Source organism: Astatotilapia calliptera, chromosome 7 (genome assembly GCF_964374335.1).
Source record: "Astatotilapia calliptera chromosome 7, fAstCal68.1, whole genome shotgun sequence".
NCBI classification, from domain to species: Eukaryota; Metazoa; Chordata; class Actinopteri; order Cichliformes; family Cichlidae; genus Astatotilapia; species Astatotilapia calliptera.
The window spans coordinates 11,135,078-11,161,810 of NC_137428.1; the positions used below are offsets into that span (position 1 = coordinate 11,135,078).

General features: G+C 39.7%; 1 protein-coding gene across 1 annotated transcript in view; it reads right to left on the minus strand.

Annotated features, from left to right (window-relative positions):
- nrn1la (neuritin 1-like a) overlaps window positions 1-26,733 on the minus strand; it is a 110,642-nt gene that overhangs the window by 23,447 nt on the left and 60,462 nt on the right. Inside the window, exon 2 of the mRNA XM_026172962.2 lies at window positions 3,136-3,280. Within this exon, the coding sequence (XP_026028747.1) occupies window positions 3,136-3,280 (145 nt within the window). The remainder of the gene's footprint in view (window positions 1-3,135; window positions 3,281-26,733) is intronic.

A 26,733-nucleotide genomic window follows, 5' to 3' on the forward strand; every position in this document is an offset into this window, starting at 1 on the left:
ATATTTCAGTGCATAACTGAAACCGATTTAGTCGGGGAGGGTAAGAACTGAAAATATGAAATAAACACATGTAAGCTAAGACTCTAAAAAATAGCATTTGTTCGGCTTTTCATTTCGCCATTTGTTGATTCACTTGAAGAGCAAGTAACGTAATATTGGTCAAGTGATCAGTTTGATATCAATCTTTCGTGATGCACCGTCATATTTACATTATTTGTACAGTACGAATGATTTGCTTTGGTACCTGGTCAAACTTAAGCTCTCCTTAGTATGGCTGGCTCCGTTTCTCCAACAGCGCACTCACAGGCAGCAGTTGCCCCGCCCCCTCACTCAGTCGCTTAGTGTCTGAGCTCGGATCATACCAATATCAGGGGGGATTCACGCACAGTCGTAAATTCCCACAGTGTGCACTATGTGCTTCGAATATTGTGTGTACTTTTTGTTTTATACAGTTGTCAGCCAGGCATCTAACTATGAAAAAATTACACTCCAAAAGACCCCGGGCTTCTGACAAAACAACCCAGGCTTAAGCCCAGTAAGCCACCCCCACGCTTCGCCCCTGGCTATGTCCACACTAATACATTTTTGTTTGAAAACACATCTTTTTCTCTCCATTTTGGCCTTCCGTCCACACTCAGACTGCGTTGTTGGTCAATGAAAACTGAGCTTTTGGAAAATGCTCTCCAAAGCAGATACATTTAAAAATGGTGCTCGCGTTGCAGTGTGGACAGCGTAACCGCATGCTTTCGAAAACGATGATGTATTTTAGTCATATGATACAGTCATGTGGCCAATTAAACTAAGATAGCAGAGGGCATTATACAGGAGTTGTTTTGTTTGCTCCCAATTTTGACATCCCTATTAAAGATAAATATCAGTTTGTACATGCTCCAGATAGTTTTTCTTCAAATTCTTTAATTCTCATTCGCTTTTGCAACAACTCCACCTCATTGTCAGTCAATTTAAAAAACTCGGTGCTTTTCCTCAACTTTTTGCCACGACACTTCAAAGAGCTGGAAAGTAAATAAACAGCAGATAGAAATGAGCAGGTCGAATCGTCTTATGTTTCACGCATGGACATGGACAGTGTGGATGAACAGCTGTTCGGAAACGATTGAAAACGATAGTGTGGACGCAGAGCGTTTTTAGACGAAAACGGCATTTTCAAATTTATCCGGATTAGTGTAGACATAGCCTATGATCGGTGTAGGGACCTTCCTCCCATGAAACTGGTCATTCTCACCAAGATCACTGACTCTTGTCGCCTGCCCTCCTGGAACTCACTTGCCTACAAGTCAACAAACCAGCCGCCTCCCTCCATGAAGGACTCACCCTGTCCTCAAAGTAAGATAAAGTCAGTTGCACTCAGTCAGCTTTGCATTCTGCCTGAGGAACATTTATCTCTGGTTTGGCCGCATTAAGAGGGGTCCACCCTCCTAGTGGACCCCTTTAATTTGGACGGGTTGATCAACTCCAGTTGTCCCTGTGAACTAACTTCTAACTTCTAAATAACGTTGTTGCTGTTGCTGTCGATAAAGATGTTGAAACTGTTACAGCTTTCTTAGTTTTTTCTGCATTTAAGTCCTCCATCCTGCTTTGACTTAAAGATTCTGTGACAGTAAACCAGTAACTGTGGTGGTATCTACTCACCAAACAGGCTTGGAGCTAAACATCCTGTTTTCACTCATAGCTTAAAACGTTGTAGGCTCACAGTTGCAGCTTAGCATCAGTGTCAAATTAACTGTCATATAAAACAAAACAGTGAACAAGATAAACATGTTGAAATTGATTTCACCTCCATCACCATGATCTTTCTGTCTCTTTAAATAAGAGCTTCGATATTCCTCTCATATAACCCACTCTGTTCAATCAATTTTTATTTTATTGGGGAGCACATTCACAGTCCTGTGATGTTGACTCGTCAAAGACGCAGCACAAAGGCAAATGAATATTACGTTTGCAAAAGAGGAGGAATAAATAGATGAAATATAAACAGTTAATGTGTGTTTTGTGGTCCAGCATCTTCTGTGTGATGGTACGCAAACAGCATAATATAACTAACATTTTTTCAGAATAGTTTTATTTTCAATGCCCAAGTTTACTTTTGGGTCAAAATGTTGGTATGTTAATCATATATGAAGTTTAATACCAACACAAAAACAGAGACTGGTATCAAAGTGCCAGCTAGAGACCCACCAGTGGAACATCAAGTTAATAATGGTGACTTTTAGCAGTAAAAGGAAAAGTAATAATTAGCATCGTGAAGTGACGGGTAACCAGTTAAGCTACTCTTCTAAAAGGAGAGTAAAACTGCTCTATCTGAGAACTGACATGTGCTGGAGAGGGATAAAGCTAAAACAGCTAACTAAAACATGATGTCAGTGTAGATAATGCTAATCATCTAATCATCTAATCATTAGCAGACAATTAAGATAGTATCCTCATTTACCTTCGCACACACTGTGAGCTGTGTGTCTGAATATCTCTGACTGTAATAAATTTAACTTTTTTTTTTCTTTTTTATTTGTCCCAAACAAAATGTTTTGTACAAATAACTGCTGGAGGTTTAGTGACTTTTATCAAATATACTGTGGAGGAAGTGAACATTCCCAGCAATACTCTCATTTATGTTTTCACTAGACACTGAAGAGTGCAATTTAAAGGATGTAACGCCTTCTAAGTAAAGCGCACAACTGCATTACGGCTTATTCTGCCTCACAGTGATGGGTAAACTCTTTACAGGCAGTTATTAATCCTGGTAAAAATGTATTAATGTTCACACAGCATAATTTGAGAAAAATCTATTCATAACTGCATGTAAAAAGGCAAGACCGAGCATAGTGAGGAATTAGAGAGACAAGACTTCAGTCTGTGGTACCAGATTGCACCATTCTTTGGCCTCTATCTGCCTTATCGATTTCAGACAGCAGGCTACTCAGGTGGAATTGCAAAATTCTTATCTAAACTTTTTTGCATGCTATTTCCAATTCCAAGAATCAGTAATTCTTTCCCAACAGAGCTTCTGCCTTTAATTTCTTAACCCACTCTCTTAAATAACCAAATGCGCACTAACAAGTGTTTGAATACTGAAAGTGATCTGAGGGAAACTGCACTGTTGTGACTGCAGTGAATGACCTGCAGATGGAGTGTATCTCGTGCGTGTCCTCCTCCTTGCGGGCGCTGTCCGTCAAACTGTCGCCCAGAGCCATCAGACACTGAGCGAAACCCTTGTAGATGGAGTGACACCTTCTGGCTGAGACTGCAGAACACGGACTCAGCACTGGAAAACAAACACAAACACACAAAAAGTACGTAACTATTTGCAAAACCACAAGTACAGAGTAAAATTTAACTGAAAAAAATAACTCATATAAAACAGATTAATCTGAGCTGAAATCTGACTGCAGTAGTTAGCGGTAAACGTAACACTTTGTTGTACCTAATAATAGAAAGTATATCAGTGGAGCTAAAGTTATAGGACTGAAGAGTTGAGTATAACCTACAGGTAGGCCTAACTTTGATCTTTTTCTCCCCTCAATCATTCCGAGTTAAAGCCCACTGCTGATTTATAGCTTACAATATGAGACACATGAAGGCTCGGTGACCAGGAAATGGAAGAGAAAAGCCCAGTCGGAGTTGTTTTTATTCTCAGTAACAACCTACACAAATCATGTTTAAATGCTGCCAATACTCAGACTAATGAAAGCTCCCAGACAAGATGCCTATTTTCATTCAAAAAGAGGAAACACTTCAAATTCCATCGATGTAGTCTCCTTTCAGACATCTGAATCATCACCCATATCTCAAATTTGTTCGGCAATTTGAAGGCTAGTGTTATTTCCACTGATTTGTATTTCCAGCTCTGGAGAGCAGCCAACCAATTAGAGCCGACTATGAGGGATAAAAAATAAATGTCATCTCTTTTTCATGCTTCGTTAGCTGCCCATTAAAAAAAATTACTGTATTGGCAAGTGAGACAGATGCAATCAGGTAAGTTGTTTTAAGTCCACAAGCAGAAATAATTATTTCTATGTAAACACCTATATTTGTATATACCAGCAGCTGCTACTGTAGCTTCAGTGGCAGCTGCTTTTTATTTCCCATAATGAGAAATTTGGTAACAAACAAAGTCAAACTGAAAAGCAGAATGAAATCAAACAAGATGAGATTTCAGTTTACACAAATTCTTGATTATTCCTTCAGTTGTTCTTCTGACTTTTATTTTCCTGTTCATCACCATTTTATAGAAACAAAGCATAACAAACTAGTGTTAAAGTCACAGTCAGTTATTTACGTCGCTGTTCACAGCTATGCCCGTCCAGAATCTTCTCAAGAAAGTTTGTACAGTCAACAGGCTTTAAAAGAGGGCACCCAATCCCAGTTTCACAATATGATCAGAATTTGTATCAGCTGGCTATTTTGACACAAAATTCATGAAACATATTTACAAATAGGCGCACAATGCAAAAGAAAACAGCCTGCATGTTTCACGATCAGTCATATCACGTTGATTGGGCATGCTAACTCATACAGACGTGCATGCATCAATTAGTAGAACAGACCTGCCCCAACTAACCCTGATCAACTGCCATTTGAAAGAATGTATATAATGTATAGGGGTCATTGCAGATAAATCAGATAAATTCAGTTTTATTTATATAGCATGAAATCACAACAATGGCTGCCTCAAGGTGCTTTATATTGTAAGATGAAGACTCTACAATAATACAAAGAAAACAGAGAAAACCCCAACTATCATATGACCCCTATGAGCAAGCATTTTGGCAACGGTGGTAAGGATAAAATCCCTTTTAACAGGAAGAAACCTCCAGAAGAACCAGGCTCAGTGAGGGGCGGCCATCTGCCGCAGTCAGTTGGGTTAAGGCGAGGAAGACATGCTGTGAAAGAGAGAGCCTAGGGTTCTCTTAAGAGAATAAAAAGAAGCTGGAGATCAGATCAGAATCCTCTATGAGCTTGAAGTCGGATGCAGAGGTTTTGCAGGACATTCATTCTGCAAAGTCCTCACGTGGTTGGGACTTACAGGAGAGGCCAAGAGGAGGGCCGTTCAATCTGTGAGCAAAGCTGCAGAAAATGTTACAAGGTGGTTTAGGATTAAGAGGGCTGATCTGTGGGTTGCTGCTGGCATGTAATTTGGGGCCTGCTCAACCTCAGGTCACCTGGTGTCTCATGTTTTGTCCCACTGTATCCTATGAGAATTCTTTTGCATACTATAGTGGAAAACAGAACATGAACAGCAGCATCTTTAGAGTTTCTTTAACACAACCAAACACTGAACACAAGAGAGCACCCACCTGTCACTCAAAGCACCCACACCCTTAATAATGCATAAGTTTTATAAAAATTCACTCCCCGTGCAATCAGCTACTGAAACCTAAACCAATTTTCATACCAGGCTGTAAACATGTTTTTTTCCGTTGTGTTTTGTGGCGACCGGCTCGCTTCTTTTGGCTCTGGCCTCAAACTGCACTTCCTCACTATTTGAGAAAGTTTATTTTTTGGGATTAACATATTCACTTCATTTTTAGCCAGTTCAGATGACCTACTTACAACTTATATAGGGTCACCTGATTATGTGGGTGATAGCAACCAGCTGCTTGTTTAAAATAACCATATGAAGAGGTGTTTCTGTTAGAATCTGTGGTAGCATCACCTGCTAAAGCTCCACCATGTCTAGCAGCTACTCTCTAACGCAGGGGTAGGCAACTCCAGGCCTCGAGTGCCATTGTCCTGGAGGTTTTAGATGTGTCCATGATCCATCACAGCTGATTTAAAGGGCTAAATGACTTCTCAGCATTTCTTGAAGTTCTCCAGAGGCCTGGTAATGAACTAATCATTTGATTCAGGTGTGTTAACCCAGGGTGCGATCTAAAACCTGCAGGACACCGACACTCGAGGCCTGGAGTTGCCTACCCCTGCAACGCGTCTGTCAGGCATTTTGGAACTGGATCACACTTTTTTTTTTTTTAAATGACAGAAATATTGCATGTTGGAAAAAAGCAATAACCCCATGACGCTGAAACATAATAAAAGTGAGGGGGAAAGCTGCAGAATAGCAGATATTCTCTGATTGTCCTCTTTTACGCATATAAGGTCACTTCATTCGTTCTTCAAATCAGAATTGATTTTGAAGCTTTGCATTTACAGCTTGAATGAGAAATATGCTAACTGCAGAAATACAAATAACCTTTCAGAAAAGGATACAACCAGAAGCAACAACAACAAATCTGTCATGTGTCAAGCAGCTCAAGCAGCATCATATCAGTTGACAGCGTGCATTGTTGGGACACAACAAGCAAGACGAGCTGTTTGCTGTCACTTCAAAGTATCTGGTAAAGATCGGGGGAGCATGCTTGACACAGGGGGAATACAACGCTTCATATTAAAATTGCAGTTTCCGGTGTCAGAAAGTGGTTACAGGTGAATTCAAGTTAAATGACATTGTCTGATGTTATAGTTTGAAGTGAATACTTCAAATCAAGTCATAAATTTGTTAAATATATTACAGATTTGAGGTTAACTGTTCTCAGCATGATGATTCATCCCTATATGACACATCGAGAGAAATAAAAAAATATAGAGGCCATTCAAAAATCTGCTTCTTGTTTGTTTGTGTATGAAAATTCTCTGAGGACATAAAAAATCTGCCACTAAAGTGCAAATGCCACTCCCGAGAGCCCCGAGTCACATAGCTGTTTACAGCATCTCATCTGTCACATTTGAGTTTGGAAAGAAGAGGAAGTTCTTCCACAGATGCACAATTAGGTGATGCATTTTGAAGTAATAATTTAAAAAGTGTTGCGTGTTTTGGTCTTGCGCTGGTATTTACTGAGGCCTGAAATGGCAGAGAACCAAGCTTTCATGTACGCGCCTCAGACAACGAGAGCTTTTTCAGGGCAGAGGCATGAGTGTTTGATTCAAATGATTCTTTCTCATCTTTCAAGCAGCAGCAAATGAATATGAATCAGAGGCCTGAGAAGACTTCAGGGACTGGTAAAGTGTCATGAAAGCAAAAGAAAGAATTATTCCATCACAGGCTTTTAACTTTTTGTCACTTTTAATTCTAATCTCAACATTTCAAGCTTGATTCCCAAAAACAAACCAATCAGCTCTTTATAAGATAGACAACGGGGATTCACCATCCTGAGCCAGAAATATAAACCCTATTCTTTGGAAAATATGTTTTTTATAATAATGACTTGTCTTCCCAATTAAACTGCCAAGGAATATGTAATGATTGTGGGTTCACATAAAATATTTTTCCCCCAGTACTACAATTATGTGCCTCCCACAAGCTAGAGGCAAGTGGTAAGGGATAGTCAAACTTTGATGCCATTATTTAAGAATTGTTGGTTAAATGTTGCTAAATTTGCTCATCAGTTTTTATATCAAATTAATGCTTTGCCTTTTTCCAGTTTAAATCTAAACTAGAAGACACCGGATCTTTATCCTCAAATATATAGCCTATTAAAAAGAACAGCAGAGGACAAGCATACACAGTCACCCTGAGCTGTGTTGTAAAGCGTGTATTAATGTGAAAACAACAGGTAGATTAATAATGAATCAAATTAAATCCATCCATTCATTTTCTGCTGCTTTTCCAGGTCTATGGAGCAGTCTCTTAGAGATGCCGAGATCTTTCTCTCCCCAGCCGCCTCCTCCAGCTAATCCAGGAAGACACAGAACCTCTCCAAAGCCAGCTGATAGATTCAATCTCTCCAGCAAGCCCTGGGTCTTCCAAGAGCTCCCCCCGGTTGGACGTGCCCCGAACACCTCACCCAAGAGGCACATGGGAGGTATCTTTGTAAGATACATAAAGACCCCTTCAAACACAGACGATTAGGGCTGAAAAGGCCGTTATTCAACTGGCTTTTGAAAAATATTATTGGAAGGTTGATGGAAGAAAAATTGTGGTAGGAAAAGGTGCAGCCTTGAGAGGACTGTCAAGAAAAATCAACTCAAGAACTTGGGAAGGCTTCACAAGGAAAGGACTGAGGCGGGTATCAGTGCATCAGCCATGAAAACATCACCATGCACAGATGTCTTCAGGAAACGAGCTGCAGCTTTTACATTCCTAATATCAGGACAGTCCTGAAGCAGAGACTACGTCAGAAGAATCATACCTGGGCTAGGGAGGAAAAGTGCTGCAGTGTTGTTGAGTGGCCCAAAGTCTTCTTTTTAGATCAAAGTAAACTTTGCATTTCATTTGAACATCAAGGTCCTAGAGTGTGGAGTGAGAGTGAAGTTGCACAGTATCCAAGATGTTTGAAGTCCAGTGTGAAGCTTCTGCAGTCTGTGATGATTTGGGGTGTCGTTTCACCTGCTGGTGTTGGAGGCGGTCGGGTCCACTGTGTTTTAACAAGTCCAAGTCAACACAGCATCTACCAGGAGGTCACTTTATTCCTCCACCTCCTGACAAGCTTTATGGAGACACCAATTTCCCTCTCCAGCAGGACTTAGTGCCTTCCCACAGTGCCACCTTGCATGGCCTGAACACCACAGAGAATCTATGGAGTATTATAACGAGGAAGAAGAGAAACACCAAACCCCCAAAAAACGATGAGCTGAGGGCTTCTGTCAAAGCAACACAGGCTTCAATAATACCCACTGACTAATTTTAAGGCATATCCTAATAATTTAAGTAAATGGATTTTTTTTTAAACTCTTATTTATTTTTAGTTATTTTTTAATTTGAATCTTATTTAAATTGAAAAAAATATGAACAGTTTATGAGAGTCATTATTAATTTGCAGTAGAGTGTGATTATCTTGCTACATCTTTCCTCACTAGTAACTCTTTCATTCTTGATATTTTTTTACACAGGTAAGTACGTCCCAGATTCATTGCTTCAGGTGGAGGATAGACAGGAAATCAATAGAACACCTGACGTGTGTCTGGAAACACTAAGTCACCCGTCACTTCACCTCACAGCTGAGAGGTGACGGGTTGAAACAGAAAACAAACATGCCTGATTTACACAAAGATTTCAGAATTATTTTGGTTTATGGCGTTTCCTTACCTCCACCTTCTGTCTCCTCGCTAGTGATGAAGAAGGTGAAAACAAGAGGAGGTGCAATAAAATGTTTTGGCAGATTCTTGCTTTTGCCATCTGCTGCTTATTCCTGTCTTTCCTTTTTTTAAAAAATGCATCTGCCTGCTCTTTCATCTCGAGGCTCCTGCCTTGTGATGGGCCACGCACACCAATGACTAGTTGCTTATTGAATCACAATGTTTGAATAGTTATCACTGCATACACATGAGATTAAAAAAACAGCCCTTTCTTCTTACAAAAACTATAATATTTATCTTTAATTATACCTTCTTAGGTAACTCTGTGTTAGATATAACTGGATATATCTACAGGTTTTGGTTATTAGTTATACAGTGGAGGGGGCATACTATGGTTACACTACATTAAAAACTGGACACCATGTACAAGTCTAAAATAGCTATAACAATGAGTCAGCGTATGGTGCTGGCTCTCTGGGACACAGTAAAGTACGCAAAATGGATATACTAATAGATAAAACCTCTGTGGAGGAGTCTGCATGCTTAGAAATAAAAGCACTTTTTTGCATTCAAGCACAGCTCAGCTTTGGTGGCTTCAGAGTTAATGTTAGTGACCCACAGTCATCGGCTGTGGAAAAACAAAACAAAAGGGGAATTTAATGTAGCAAACATAATTAGAGTTGCAAAACGATCGAAACTCTTTTGGGAGCTCCTCTGGTTCTTAAAGTTTTTGTCAGAAAAATTGGTGACCCCCAAATTTAAATATCAGTCAAAGATAACACAAGTAAACACAAAATGCAGTTTCTAAAGGAAGGAAAAAACTCCAAACCTACATGGCTCTGTGTGAAAAAGTGGTTGCACTCGAAACCTAATAACCCTTAGCAGCAACAACTGCAATTAACTGTTTGCAATAACTGGCAATGAGTCTTTTTCAGCACTGTGGGGGAATTTTGTCCCACTCATCTTTGCATTATTGTTGTAATTCTTGTTGGAGTGTTTTGATCATTGTTGAACCTAAATGTGTTTCAGGTTGAGGCCACAAACAGATGGCTGGACATACTCCTTCAGGATGTTTGGATGTTGTTCTGGGTTCTTTTGTGACCTCTTGGATGAGTCGTTCTTGCACTCTTGGGGTAATTTTGATCTCCTCCTCACTCCTGGGAAGGTTCACCGCTGTTCCATGTTTTCACCATTTGTGGATAATGGCTCTCACTGTTCCCACAGCTTTAGAAATGGCTTTATAGCCTTTTCCCAACGAAGAGATCTCAGTGACTTTGTTTCTCATTTGTACTTCAATTTCCTTAGCTCACAGGATCTTTTGGTCTACTCCATTTTCTCTTCTTTATTGAGAATGTGTATGGACGTCATCAGGTTTGGGTGTGGCTAGAGAAACTGAACTTAGCTTTCCGTTAGCTTTTATTTCCCTTTTTATTTTTATTCCTGTTAATAATAAACAACTTCATCTAGATGATTTGAAAGATTTTAAGTGTGACAAACGTACAAAAAAAAAGATACTATGATAATAGTGCACACAAACTTTCTAGACTTTACACAAGCTAAAAGGTTAGTTGCTTAAAGATTTAAAGCTGGGGGATAACCATCATGTTTCTGGCATAATCAGACAGAGAAATCCATAATAACCTTTGAGCATATTGTAATTCAGAGAAAGAACTAGGCTCCTGCCACTCCTCTGGGCTTTGTTTTCAGGATTTATAAAACATTGCTCATAGCGTGTCTTTATAGACCAGGGATTGGACAGTTCAGTCCAGTATTGCATCATTTTTTATGCGTACACAGCTTTTTGGCATATTCCTACGCTCATCTTATGTGAAGAGGGCAGAGCCGCAAAACAATAGGTTTATTTTTTAAAATGTGCATTTTTCCCATAGTTTCTGCCTAATGCACCTAAAAGAACAAAATACTTCAAACAGGACAATATCTGATGCTGTTATGGGCTGTAATTCTAACTATAGTGCTCAAAAATGTCCCCAATGCGACATGATGCGGGGCCTCAACAATCAGACTGAATAACGCAGATTTAAATCTTAAAACGTTTTGCTAAAATAGATGTGTATGTATACATAAGAGTATTTCTAAAGTTAAGCTAAAATATCTGTCGGAAACTCAAGACAGGTGACATAAAAAGCTGAGGCAGCATTACAAAACAGTTAGCTCATCCCAGAGGAGCCTCACAGTGACTTGTGACAGCCATCTCTCCCGAAGAGTGAGATCGTTTTGGAGCTGATAGTGACCGAGCTAAAATGGCCCTCTTCAATGGTGTGACAGGCACAGATGCATCATGTCATAATTAGTGTACAAGACGGCGGAGGTAACACTGCTGAAGAGTGTGTCTGTCCCAGAAGAGGCTTGTCGTGATGGGTAAAAGTCAAGAGAGGAACCACGGCTGTAGCCTGGCAGGTGAACAGGAGATGCTAATTGGGTCAGACACTGCATCGCCACAGCTCCTCCCCACCTCCCCAGAGATTTACTGTTTAATATTTAATAAACCAGAGCTTCTCCTATTCTCATTTTCCTTTTGTGTTTTTTAAAGGAATCCTATTGATTTCAGGCCTGGTTGTTCAAAAAGTTTGAAGATTATTGGCTTCACTCATCTCCATCAAGTTTTAATGAAGACCTGAGGAGGGAAAAACAGCTGGAGTAGGAGAAAAGATGAATGTGTGAGAGAGAAAAGGAGACAATGGGGGAGGACGAGAGGATGAGTAATGACCAATAAAGGAGCACATGGTCCAAAAAAAAAAAGTGTGACTGTGAAGAGAAGCTGCCGAAGGACATGTAGGAAAAGACCGTTTTTCTTTCACAATAGGCGTAATGCTGTGACCTTACTTTTTAAGTTCAAGTTAAAGCTGTGACAGGTCACCAAGCTGTTGTTTACCAAAAAAGAGTTCCCATGTTTCCCTCAAAATCATTTTTAAAGACAGTTTTTGTTCAATATTTTTTTAAATCTATCACAAAGCCTAGTGAGCTAACTTCAAGTTTAACCCTGAGTAATATTGACTAATCAAATGATTCATGTGAAAATATTCAAACTAATACATAAGAGTAGAAAGGCACTGAATAAATACCAGCTCAATTCAATTCAATTTTATTTACAGTTGCTTCAGTGCACTTTATATTTTAAGATACAGAACCTACATTAATACAGAGAACACGCCAACAATCAGATGACCCACTTCAGCAAGCACTTGGTGACAGGGGGAAAGAAAAACTCTTTTTTTAACAGGAAGAAACCTCCAGCAGAACCAGGCTCAGTGAGGGGCAAGTACCTGCTGTGATCAGTTGGGGGTGAGGGGAGGAAAATAGAACAAAATACACACAGTGGAAAAGAGCCAGAGATTAGTAATAATTAATTACTAAATCCAGAGTGGTCTCTAAACACACAGTGAAAGAGGTGAGTGAAGAAGAAAACCTCAGTGCATCATGGGAAGCCCCCAGCAGCCTAAGCCTATGTAGCAGTTCAGGGTAGGGTTCAGGGTAACTTGATCGAGTCATAACTATAAACTTTAACAAAAAGTAAAGTGTTAGTAGAGAGTGTCTCTGTTAGCCGAATCCAAACTGCCCATGTTAGTTGTTTTCCATGTTCGCTGTCATACTTGTGAAAAATTGCTGAAACTGGAAGAAAAAGACTAAAACGGTCATGAACATGCCAAAAGAATAAATTGCTTATATTTAAGTAGTGCCTGAATTTAATTTTAAGTATACCCCCATCTTAAATCTGTGGTCAGATGGGCAGTGAAAGTCTTCAGCCCTCACTGCTTTCCTTTCCTCATTAGTCATGCATTCCTTCCCGGCTTTAAGTGGACCTGTCCAGTCTTAGCATGCAAAGTGCTTTTGAGTGGCCTACTATACATACTGTACAGTATTTCTCCTATTACACATGCTTTGACACACTGTCTTCACTGCAGTAAACTGTGTTTGGTGTGTATTACATGTAAAGCTTTGGATTTTGGGATTTTTTTCAATGTTATATCTTTTTTGTTTGTTTGTAAAATATATCTCTCTGCTGCCAGGAGACACCTGCCTATACAATCAAAACTGCTCCCAACAAACATAGATGTTTACATCAGCGCTGTAATTTGCACTAATCAGCCGAACAACTACTACTGTTATAACTTGCACATTATTTTTCTCAGTTTAAATATACTAACTTATTGGATGTTACACGTTTACTTTTTAATGCACAGGTACAATGCACAATCTGCACTTTTTCTAAATATTCTAAATATTCTTAATTATTTAAACATTTTCCAGTACCCTGCTCTGTCTGCACACTACAACCTGGGTTTGCCATTTTTATCTGTACAATAATCTTAATAACTGTACAGTATTCTGTTTTTGTAACTATTGTCCATGATGTAAATACTTTTTTCTGTAAAAAAAATTGTGTGTGTTTTTGTTCTGTGTCCTGTTCTGTTTGTATATGTGCTTTTTTTTTTTTTTTTTTTTTTTGCTACTGTCACAACCAAATTTCCCCTTGCGGGACAATTAAAGGATAATTCTATTCTATTTACCCCCAGACTCATTGGTTTGATTTACCAAGTTGATATCGCTTAGCAGGATTCCTAAGGAAAGGGTAGTTGAATCCAGAAAAGGAAAAAAAAAAAAATATCCTAGCACTATTGAACTTGCTTTGCTCTTGGCTGATAGTAAAGTTGTCCATGTTTGTGATTGGTCATTGCCGACGCTACGTCTTTTAACCCTCAGGTAAGCCTGGGCTAACAGGGCCCTGAATAAATCCTTGTGCTTAAAACAAAACTATGACACTGGCATCTTATCTCACTCTCATTCAAGGGAAAAACTGAATAAGAGAGAGTAATTACCCAGTTATATGTTGAAATCTTCTTTTACATTACTACAACTGTCTCATAAAAAAATAACAATGTGGTGTTACAAAAGAGATGGCACATTTTCCTAATAGGTACCAAATTATTGCAGTAATGTGTTTACATAGGAATTATGTCTAATTCAGTCATTTGCATGAAGGAAATGTAAATCAACAGGATATAGGGTAGTCCCATGATGCACCGATTTGAATTTCAACACTTCTGGTGAAGAGGTCCTCTTCAAAAACGTGTTTTATAATTATCTCCACAAGCCGCTATTGAAACTGGAATGACTACTCAGAGTGCAGCTGGGAAATTAAGGCAGGAAAGCACATCTGTTCAACTGGCAGGAATTTGTTGTCTCTGGTTTGGCTTGTAAACTAATCATCTGGTTGCAAGACTGGATAGGAGATTTTCCACTTCATGCTGAGGTCTCCAAGCAGAGGGGTCTGACAGAGCAAGGGTTAATGTTTTTACACTGTGATCTCACATCAAGACGACACCCCAGAATCAAATGATTGACATGTAAACTTACCATAGATTTGCATAATAATGTATTTTATCTGAAATCAAATCAAGCCAGGATTGAAACTCAAAGAACTCAAGGTCATCACTTTCATTCACGTTAACTGCAGTCTTATCTGAGCTGAGATTTGGTAAGTTGAACTCATAAATTAGATTCATGCTTAGTATAAACGGCAGTTCACCTTTTGTCATCACTATGGATTGCAGTGAGGTTCTATAAGCACAGGTCTTTGCGCCAGCAGACAACAGACAGATCAATGATTAAAAATGTCAGTCTCAAAATCAGATTATCCAATCCAGGATAATAAACAACGTTTATCATACTAGTTAGCGGCTCCGGCTCCTGTCAGCTCACATCACATTTTCTTCTGTATTAATCAACAGCCCACGCCATTTAGATGTACTAAATGAAGTGCCGAGGCAGGGAGATGCCCGGTGGTTTACAGGCTGGAAGAATCAGAGGTAGATGAGAGCCGTGCTGGTGTGTTGCACAACGCTGCCGCAGTCAAAACACAGAACAGTGATGTTTCCAGATGGCTACATGGTTGCTAAGCAACTTTTCATAGTGTAGTCTAGTCAAAACTTTTTCACATCACACAAACTGCCTAAAAAAAAAAAGCTAAAATTTCCCAGCACAATGCTGGATCTAAAAGTTAAAGACACAACCAAGATCCCACTAGAAGCTCCTAGGCCATACTTAACATAAGCATCTCTCTTGTAATGTCTCTGACATGATACTGATTTGTGTACATTTCCCAAAAGTTCACTGCAGTTTCTACAAAGATTATCACATGCAGCATATCTGCTGATTAAATGGCCTTTACACACTACATGTTTAATGTTGCCACCGTGTACATAATGAGAATATTGCAGTATGTATGTTCAACATCCGTGCTGGAAAATAATAACTCTGACCAGTCAACACTGGATGAAAAGTGATCACAAAACCTAGCTTGTAACCTGAGCCTGTAAAAGCTCTAACAAAGAATACTCTATAAAGTTACTTCTCTATAATGTAGTGCTTTCCTCAAGTGGTTCCTCACAGCAAGAAGATCCTGGGTCTGAATCCAACAGCTAGTTGGGCCTTCCTATCTGGAATTTGCTCTCTCTGAGGCTGCGTGGGCATGCATGTTTAACTGGTGATCATAAAGCGGCTGTAAGTGTGAATGGTTGTCTGTTTCTCTGTGTTAGCCTTGTGATACACTGACAGTCTGCCCACAACGTACTCAACCTTTTGCCATATGGCAGCTGGGATAGGTTCCAGCCCCTCCAGAAGCCTTGACTAGCTTCTGTTTCTCTAGGGCCTTGCTAGCATAGCTGATCAGCAACACAAAGACATACACACTTGTGCTACCATTCTTTTCTATACATTTTAAAAGTAAAACCTCATAGTTCTTACATCATAGGAATGTGCTATCGCCATCATAGAATCACCTTTTTGGACATCACGGACCAGAGAAATCAAGCTGAGATGAAGGTAAAGTCCTGAAAAGATGTGTCCGGGGTCACAGTAGGCCAACAGCCTATCTGTTGCTAAGTGTAATTGGATGTGTATTCTGTGGTTTGACCTCAAGCCCTGCTTAGTGCAAGCTGGGACAGATCCATTCCCCTTTAGAGGGGATAAGCAGGTTAAGAAAACAAATCACTGAACAAGTCTAAATCTGAATTTAAATAACATGGGTCTGCTGAGAATTATTAAAGCACTTGCAGGACTTTCTCCATTAGTCAGTAGCAGGAACTGCCAAGGTTAGTGCAGATGTGCACTCACTCGTCAGAACTTCAATAAACTTCCCTAACATGCTCTGGAACATCACAACTTTGCAGAGATGTATTTCAGAGAGGTTGCTAAAATATAGGCATACATAGAAACAATATAAATAGAAGAGTGATGGAGGGGAAGACAAATCACATTTGAAACTCCAAATGCTTATTGAACATATAACTCCAACTGCAGGGGACTCCTCAGTGCCGAGAGTAGCAGGCAGATCAATGAAGCGACAGCCGATCAACTGCTTCTCAACCTGCCGTGATTAATATTTGATATCTGAACTAAGACTGAGCCCAAGGAGAGAGAAAAAAAAAAAAGCACAGTGGGAGAGGAGAGGTCGAGTGACTGATTGATATAGGCAGCTTGAGAAATCTCCAGGCTTTGCAGAGTTGATTGCAATCGGAGAGAAATAAAGAGGATCAGAAGATATGAAGAAGTGTAGAAAAACATTTTTCTGATGAGGCTGATGAATTGCTCTGATAAATAGTATTTGTTTGGCACAACAGTTTAGAACTATTGATGTTAGGAAACATTGCTCTCACTTCACCCAGTGCGCTGGGTTATTAAATCAATATGATAAATGCTGAAGGACCAGGCCGACTTTTTTCTGGGTTTTTCAAATTGTCAACAAATCCTATGAAAAGACAGAGGGTGTGTAATTCTGCCTGTCAGTACTTTATGGCTCATCAGCTCCCGAATAAAGATAATGAGACTAGAACTACAAATATACAGAGACATTTTTCTAAAAGATGATGGGTTATCTTTAAATATCTTTTAGTTTCTTTGCTGAGGCAGATCAGCTCAAAAAGCTCTTGGACCCCAGCTGCACCTATTGGCAATTATATTTGAATAAAACGATTTGTTTTATATGGAATTATGGGAAATCTGCTGCTAAAGCAAACCAGCAGCTGATATGATAAATGTTCTCATGATCATAATAGGGCCTTCCTTTCAGACTGTCTAAAATACCCTGAGTTACTATGTATTACTTTTTAAAAATCTAATCTAAACTCCTCCCATTTGATTTCTGTAAATTCATTTTACCTTTCATCCAGATTCCCCTTTATACTCCGGCACTCTGTTTCTGAAGCGATTCACATCAAACCTGCATTATTCATGACCGTCTACTCCAACTGGCTGGACAAGTAGCTGCCGGTTCAGTTTCAGTCACCTGAATACAATTAAATGAATAATGCAAATTTACTTTAGTTTGAGTAATATATGGGGTATATAGTGATCTATAAACAGGAGCTGATTCCTGAATAGGAAGGAGGACGAGCTGTTGTCGAGACTTCAACGAGTCGGTATTTTGCTTCGGTATAATTAGAGTTTGGCTTCAGCACCACTTGCCAAAGAGGTGAGATCAATGCACAAAGGGTCGCAAAGGATTATGTTTTCTGACAATGGTGATTCCTTTGTTTTTCTAATCCAATCAAAAGATTGGCTTTTGTGGTTATGAGTTACATGTGTCTCTGTTGTGATAAACTGTAGGTTGCCATGAAATTTACCTCATACAGTCACGATCTCCAGCAGGACAAATGTTAATAGATTTTTTTGAGCCCTTAACTTTTCTTTTAGCACAATCTTCAAGCAGAGCCAAACATCTACAGAACTAGTGACTCATCAGCTTTAGCTATATAGTATATTCAGCATTTTTTTTAAAAAGAAGCCGGGACTCTTTTAATGTTAAAAGACTGCTCTTAGGATCTACCAAAGCGATGCTTTGTGAGTTTGTGACTGAAAGCTGAAAGCTGGAAACTTTTATGAATTCGACTGGCATTATTGCAAATGTATTCGTTGGAGTTTGCCTTTCAAAGTGCAAAATTGCAAGATGCCACCGAGAATGTTCAAGGTTAGCTTTGCACACTTCGGTCCTCAGTCTTGGCATTTTAACATAAGAGAGCGGACGTGTAAGGACGGAGTGAGAGGAGGATAGCTGCTAAGTTAGAAGCATTTATGCCATGGATGCATTATCAGTTTTACAGCAAGCAGTTTCCAGTCTCTAAGAATCGCCTGCACATTGTTGCTCACAGATAAGCAATTCTTTGCCTTGTCAGAGTTATGCACACTGAGCTCTCAGTGTGCACAACTGAGAGAAATCAAATTTCATCTAGTTTGCCTTTTTGTCTTGTGTTGCCTCTATTACATAACAAATTGATAAAATGCAGCTGTTAGTATATTCCACACTAATACTGTGGAATATATAATGAATCTATGACAGTGTCACTGAATGCAGTTGGACAGTTTGCTGAAACACTAACCACACTGATGTCCTTTTTGTTGCCCACAGCTTGAAATGTGTCTGATTAGATACCAGTGAAATCGAGCAGCATGCAGTAAAAATGAGAGCACTCTGCACATCTGTGCACATGGCACAGCTGCAGTAGCTTCCACATATTGAACTTCCTTCCCTGCCTTACGCTGTTTCCTCTGAGGATAAACCCACACTTATGATTACCAGATTACTAGTTACAAAAGGCACTTGTGTGTTAGTGTGTTACTAAAGGGCATAAAGCACTGAAGATTGTGTTGATCATCATAAAAAAAATTTAACGGTTGTGTCTGCGTTGATACATTTGCACATTGTTTACCGGAGATCCCTGCAGAACTTTTCACTTCCATTTGCGCTGCTTTGTAAATCTGACACCTCGCAAAGATGGTTGAAAGATGAGCTTCATAAATATCAACATTACCATATAGCTTTAAATGTTCACGTTGACCAATCAGTGTTTATAATGTGGAGGGGGTTTTATAACTTTGGAAAGTTGGCATCCACTGTTTTATGTTACGGTTCTGAGTCAGTGTTGACCCAGCATTTTGAGTTTCTTATATTTTGGTTTATTTTTGCATTATGGATTGTTTTCTGATGTTCTGGTGCTTTGTTTATTGTTATCATTATAGATCTGTTTCTGTTATTCTTGGTGAGGGATCAGTTCTTAGGTTTTGGGTTCTCATGTGTATTGCAGTTTCTGTTCAGTGTCGTGTCTGCATCTTTGTTTAGTGGTTTCTTGTTTCCTGTCTTATTGTGAAAGTCTTTGTCTTATGTTAGTGTGTGCAGCTTAGCTCCCCCGTCTCGTTAGCCCTGATCTCCCCCAGCTGTGTCTCCCTTCTGTTACCCATTCCCTGATTACCACCCTGTGTATATTAGCCCTGTGTTGTCCTCAACCCAGTGTCGTGTCGTACCCTCAGATCCTACCTGTGTGTTCCTGCTTGGTTTGGTTTCTGTTTCGTGCCAGCAATAAAAGCTGTGGTTTTCAGTTACATTTCGTCTCGGAGTCCTGCATTTGGATCCACATTTCTGCCTGCCCGCACACAAATCCCTGACATTTTATCTGTCATCCCTGGTGAAGCTGGAGAAATATTACAGTAATCTACAGCGAATGTGCACTTCCATATGCAGAACCTTGCATTACAGGAATATATGATGCCTGAGCACATAGACAAGCAGAAAGTTTAATAGGTGTTGACATTAAGAAACAAAGAGAATGTTGCCAGACTTAGTCTTTAATCCCATGCAACCACCTCTAAATAGAAGAAGAGTTCAGCATTTATTGAACTCCATCAGACACATTTCTTTTTATGTAAAAAGCAAAGTATGTTCGTGTTTTCAAAAAGGTAGAAAAAATACAGAACACAAGGATCATGGAGGCATGTACCTGAAAGAAACAGACTATATCAATCAAAGTAAGCAATGCACAGTGGCAAAGTGCAATGTGATTTATGTTGTTGTTTTGGAAGATGTAACACATTTGTTGACCTTTGCAAGGCGTTCACATTTATAAAGACTGTTTGTGAAACTCAAAAAGATCGTCTGCTTTTTTTAATCTCTTTGATTTGTCCTCCTGGAGCTGCCTGCCTTTTCACCTTTCATATTCCACCAGCTCTTTGAAATTCATACGCACTAATAGAAGGAGTTTCTCAGTCTCTCTCTACATTATTAGTTTAAGATGAACTTACCGGTAAGAAGAATATGCTTGATCTTTCAAGTACTTTTTAAACACATTGTTGGTATATGTTTAATTTTTATCACCTAGAAGTGGCTTGATGTATTTTGCACAAATCAAACATTCCCTCTTATTGCTCTTTCTTCATTTTAGTTAGTGTGCGCACACTAAAGTCACAGTAAAGGGTATCAAAAGTTTCAAGGCCTAGGCTGAGTTTAACATACTCCAGAGGTCCAAAACTGTAAGCGAGACACCTGCTGGAGTCACCTTCAAATATCATGGCCAAGGATGAGACCAGCAGCTGCTCTTCTATTCTACAAGCAAGGCTCTGTGAAGCTCCTGCAGCTGGGACACACACAGCTACACACATCGTAGCTTCAGTGTGTGAATGTGTGCGTGAATGGGTGGGTGACTGGATGTGTAAAGCGCTTTGGGGTCCTTAGGGACTAGTAAAGCGCTATACAAATACAGGCCATTTACCATTTACCATTTCACCATCGTACACCAGCATAAGTATACAAATCAGGAAAAACTATAAGGAAAAATATTGGGATTTGTTGTTCACGTGAAGAGCACTTTAGCATCATTTTCTTACAAATAGCCAAACAAACTTGCTGTTGCATTTAATTGTCAAAACTGACTGAAGCTCTGTTTTGATTACTTTGAATAAAAGTGCTTGGTGCGCACAGTGCATCACAAAGACAATCATGCTGGCAGCATTTATCTTTACACCATAACTTCCTTCTATATTTTTTCTTTGCAGGAACTAGCACATTATCTTGATTTGCTCATCAGTTCAGCTCGTTCATAACAACAGCATGTGAGCTTTAGGGCATTGCATTGTGCCTGGAATGAAAATGGGCACTGTGCATAAAGTTTGATAACTTTATTTTGCATAATCCTAAAGGATGAGAGCAAACACTGAGAGCCAGATTTACCAATTTGTTACGCCAGTGCGTTAAAAGAAGTACTGTCGGTATTTACAAAGACAGCTGAGTGACAAGATTGTTACTAAGAGGTTAGATTTTTGCAACCCAACTTTATTTCATAAGGATTTCTGGAGCAACATGTAGCAAGGATAATACTTAAACCAAGTTTGCGACATTCAAACCTATTGTGCCGATATTTAGCACCAAAAGAAGCAACTCTTATTTTTTGATATGGTGGTGGTAGCTATGGATGCACATTGGGGGAATCAGAATCCGAATTTTAGGAACACATGTAGAAGAGTTGATGGTTTCAAAAATGTGATAAAAACATACAGTAGATTACAAAGCCACCTAATCCTAAATTTGATAATGAAGTAAGAGATGACCTAGAATTTTCAAACAAAAGGCGCCATGCAATAACAGGTGCTTTCGGTGTCATACAGTGGCTGTAACAAAGGAGATTCAAAGCAAAACAGCTGAAAAACAGAGAGAATGGAGGGATGACAAAGTTTCCTTTGAACTCTATCCTGAAGATATTGTTTTTGTTCTAACCAATGCATTCATGTTAACAAACTTTAAAATCACATTTTTATTAATAAGGTTTAATTATACTTAAAGTGTGAAACACTAAATGAATTAAATTGTTAAATTTCAGGACCATGGACAGCGCATATGGTTTTCTCAGTGATCTGGTGAGCTGTACTCTACCGACGGGACTGTTTTAAGTGGTGGACCTACAAATTCAGCAGCAGGCACTTTGGCATTATGTGAAATTTTGATCACAGCACACTGCGAGACTGCCCCACAAACTGTCAGAATATTGTTGCACAATTTGCATCTAATTACCAATCCAGTAATTGACAGGGTTTCCATTATAATGACTCTTTCTTTGAACGACATTATTAGGTTTGTCATATAGAATAGAAATGCTTGCACCTGTGTTTAGAAAAGAGACTTAATCATACCTATCAGTACTATTTGGGGATTATGTTCATCTGCTATTTTGCCCCATTTAGTTATGCCGGCCCTCGATGTGGGATCCTGACAAAAACACTAAGTTCACTAAAAAGAGTAATGATGTTGCTGTAGTATACAGTGTAATGTGAAATGGAGTATAAACCTAGTGTCATCATTTTGATCACCATTGTCTGTTTACAGTCTTTTCCTGGAAACCACTAGCTAGGAGAGTAAAATGTAGTCTCTCATATCTTTTATTATCACCAATCTGTCACACCGACCACTGCAACAGACAAAAATATTGCCTGAGGCCAAGTCAAACTTATTAGCTTCCTCTGATGCCCTGAGCAGAACCACCCCCTCTTAAACCTCAGCTTTTAGCATGAGGTCTTCTTCAAACATTTTTTGGTAGATTTGAGCTGTGCGATGAAGAAACCTTCACGTGATGTTTCACAAGACATAACACGCAACAAAATTTCTATAGGCCCGTAGCTCATCAGACCCTATGAACTCCTGTGAACTGCCATTATTCTCAGTCTAATGTAGCACAGTTTGTCAACCACTGAGTTGTATGTGGCCATTGTAAACTTGCACATGCACCCACCAGCAATGTCACAGTTTACCCACACACCCTGGAGCAAACGTTTACATCACTGGAGAACACCGAGAAGTTAAACTGTCGGAGGTCGGTAAATGCAAAGCTTTCTGGCCAAAACTTGTTCGCTGTTGTTTAAAGTGATGCCATCAAATGAGCACGAAGGTCAGTGTCTGATCTGTTTGCAAATCAAGCAAATGATTAAAGCGAAGCTTTCTACCTGAACAGATTTACCCCAAATTGTATGTTTGGTTTCATTCAAAAAAGAAATGAAAGGCTCAAACGAGTAGCGTTGTGTTCTATTTCACACCGGACTAAGCAGCACAATTCACCAGTCAACCTGAAAATGAAACCCTGAAGTGTGTGGCGCTGGTAAATTGATTCCACAAAATGATGCCAGACACACTGAAAGACATTTTTTTTTAAATTGCTACAAATAATGATATCATACTTACTGCTGTGAAATCTAAACCTTGGTTACAGCAGACAACAAGTATTCCCTAAAGCCCAAACTCAGTGAGTGATGCTTTCCTGCTTGTATTTTTTCACTGACTTTATTGTCTACATAAAATTATAAATTTTATACAACAGATACAGTTATATTGACATAAAGCTGGGAACAAAAGTTTACATAGACTCATCATGGGCATGAATATCACAGTAATTTTGAGCTTTTACTGATTTCTTTGAACTGATCTTTTTTCAGGGTGGAATGATTGTACAGCAAACATCTTGAAAGACTTAAAAATAATAAGTGGCTGCATAAATATCAACTTTGCATTCTCTCTAATCCATATAGGGTCAAGATTTATATGTACAGCCTTAAAAAATACACTCTGATGAATATTTGTTTAATTCAGTTTTATTTATATAGCACCAAATTACAATAACAGTTGCCTGAAGGCGCTTTATATTGTTAGACTAAGATCCCGCAGTAACAGCTACACTGCCGATTACTAAGTTGCATCTCAACAAGATCCTTTTGGCAGCCATCTAAATTTTGACCAAATTTGACTACTCTTCTATGTAGAATTGGTAGGTTTTTTTTTTTTATTGATTTGTTTCTTAGCACAAACAGAGATTTTAAGCATAGTCCATACATTTTCGATGGGGATTGATATTAGGTTCTAGGGAAAGCTAGTTCAGAAGCTAAATGTTAGCCTGCTCTATCCGTTCCAAAACCAGTTTTTAATCTGTGTTTGGGATCACTGTAATCTCAGAACAGCAAATTGTGCCCATTTTTTAACAATTTAGCTGTTCGTTTGAGGTGAAGTTGAAGTTTTTCAAGGTAATCTTCCTTCATTATTTCATCCACTTTGTCCAATGTGCCAGTCCTACAGGAATCAATACCGCCCAGATCATGATGCTACCACCACCATGCTTTACAGCTGGTACAATATTAAGGTTTGACAGCCTCACATTTACTCTCCTAAACATACTTGTTGTCATTGTGGCCAAATAGTTCAATCCTTGTCTTGTCTGCCAATAGATTTTTTCTCAATTCATTCATGTGAGCAGCTCCAAATTTGAGTCAAGCACGAGCAGGGCTTTCTTCTTCGTCGGCTCTTTTCTCCATGGCAAAGTAAAACTCTTGCATTCAAATAACTTGTATTTATGTACAGTTGAACTGATTATCTTGAAATCTGTAGTTGTTTAAATAATAGCTTGATAGCTCTAAAACAGCGGTCCCCAACCCCCGGGCCTCGGACCGGTACCGGTCCGTGAGTCGTTTGGTACCGGGCCGCGGGAGTTGAGGCTCAGGTGTCAAATGTATGGTTTTCAGGGTTTTTATCGGTTTTCAGCGTTATTTTGTTATCGTTTTTATCGTTAACTCTGTTTTCCTGGGTCTTTTCACATGTGTTATGAATAAATCTTCTTTTTTTCGGTACCGGTACTAGTTTGATTTTGTTGTATTTATCCGCGACCCCTTAAAGGCCGGTCCGTGAAAATATTGTCGGGCATAAACCGGTCCGTGGCGCAAAAAAGGTTGAGGACCACTGCTCTAAAAGACCTTCCTAACTGGTGTAAAGCTCCTTCGTAGATTGTCACTGAGTTCCTTGGTTTTTCCCATTGTTCAGAGTATTGATCGATCCAATTAACGCTCTGAAACAAATCTTAGAAAAGAAAAACTTTCAGTTGTAAAAAAGGACTACCACTGTGGAAAAAGAACAAAGCAAAGACATGTCATAAATGTCTAAAATTACCATGACCGTGGCTCAGGGGGTTGGGAAGTGTATCTGTAACCGGAAGGTCGCCGTTTCGATTCCCAGGCTCTCTGTCCTGGTCGTTGCATCCTTGGGCAAGACACTTTACCCTACTGGTGTTGGCCAGAGGGGCCGATGGCGCGATATGGCAGCCTCGCTTCTAGCAGTCTGCCCCAGGGCAGCTGTGGCTACAACTGTAGCTGCCTCCACCAGTGTGTGAATGTGAGAGTGAATGAATAGTGGCATTGTAAAGCGCTTTGGGTGACTTGAAAAGCGCTATATAAATCCAATCCATTATTACAATATAAACTGTCACAAAGTTTTAAATTAAGAAAACACACTCAGTATAATATGTATATATACTGCATGTCAGTGTCTATTCTTGTTGCTGACATTTATTTTTCAAATTTTAACTCTGTGTCAGCAATGACTTAATTATCAGCACAGAGAAAATAAACTCATTACATAGTCTTCTGCATAGAGCTCCATATATGTGGACCAGAGAGCAGTGAATGAATGAATGATCTGAGACAGAAGCTTTTTGAACCTTTGCAGTTCTACAGACACAACGAGTGTTTGCTCTATAGTTTGTTTCATCTCAGGCATTGTGCACGCTTGTGTGCACAGTTGTCTCTCCCCCTGTACTCTGTGTTCAAAGTTTTGTGGTGTTTGGAGCAGCGTGAACATAGTGACCTCCTGCTCAGGACCTTGTTCAGAGGAGTCAGAGCGCCTCTGCCAAGTTGCATTAGATGGACCCATGGTCACCACGATATCCACGGGCCCTGAGAGAGGAGAAAGCAGACAGCATCTGGACACATCCGTAGTAAAATCATGTGCACTGATCTATTCAGGAGTCTGTTCGTGCAGAGGCTGGCAAGACCACTGCTGACTGGACTGAAATGCTGCTGATGCCTGCTGCTCACCTCACCTGACAAACACACACATGTACACACACACACACACACACACACACACATGTACACAGAGAGAGACACTGTGTCTCTGGGGAGCACATTCACATTGATTGACCTGAAGCCATTTTTCTTACGGTGTCAATCCAATCATGGATGATGCACGTGGTTCCTAATGACCCTCCTGCACCACCTCCGACACATACGCACAAACAGCGAGTGTTTATAGTTGATCCCATGGTAACGCTTACTATGGAAACTTTAGCCTCTGATGTACCCTTTCATGAAAACATATATTAAGCTGTAATGACGCTCAGGGTGACCAGACTCATTGCGTGAGAAACAACGTCCCAGTGAGATTGTTTACATGTAGGAGTGTGTGTGTGAGTGTGTGTGTGTCTGCATGCGTGCGAGAGAGAGAGAGAGAGAGAGAGAGAGAGAGAGAGAGAGAGAGAGAGAGAGAGAGAGAGAGAGAGAGAGAGATGGGGTTGAGAAGACTTTTTTAAAAGCAATTTATGTAAAACAAAAAATATAGGACAAATTAGCATATATACGTACAGAGGCACATCCTAATCCAAACATATCTTAGTGTGTGTGTGTGTGTGTGTGTGTGTGTGTGTGTGTGTGTGTGTGTGTGTGTGTGTGTGTGTGTGTGTGTGTGTGTGTTTGTTTCGGGACTAGAGGTGAACAACAACATCTTATAATTAGACCAGTCCAGGTCAGGTGACTCCTCAGTGTGACTGGGCAACCTGGTCTACAAAACCTTTCCATTAACACCTCTGTGTGTGTTGTGTGTGTGTGTTTTCCCACTGCCTGTTATCTCTGTATGGGAGAGGAGGAAGTCCAGCACGGAGTGGAAATGAAAGAAAGGAAGAAAAAAAGACAGGTAAAGGAAGGAGCAGGATGAAAAGACATCCAATCAGCAGGCCCCTTCATTAATGAATGGCTTTAGGTGACTGTATTTAGATGATTGTGCAACCTGTAAAAAGAGAGAGAACAGGGCACCTTTGTGGCCAACTTCAACGCTCGTTA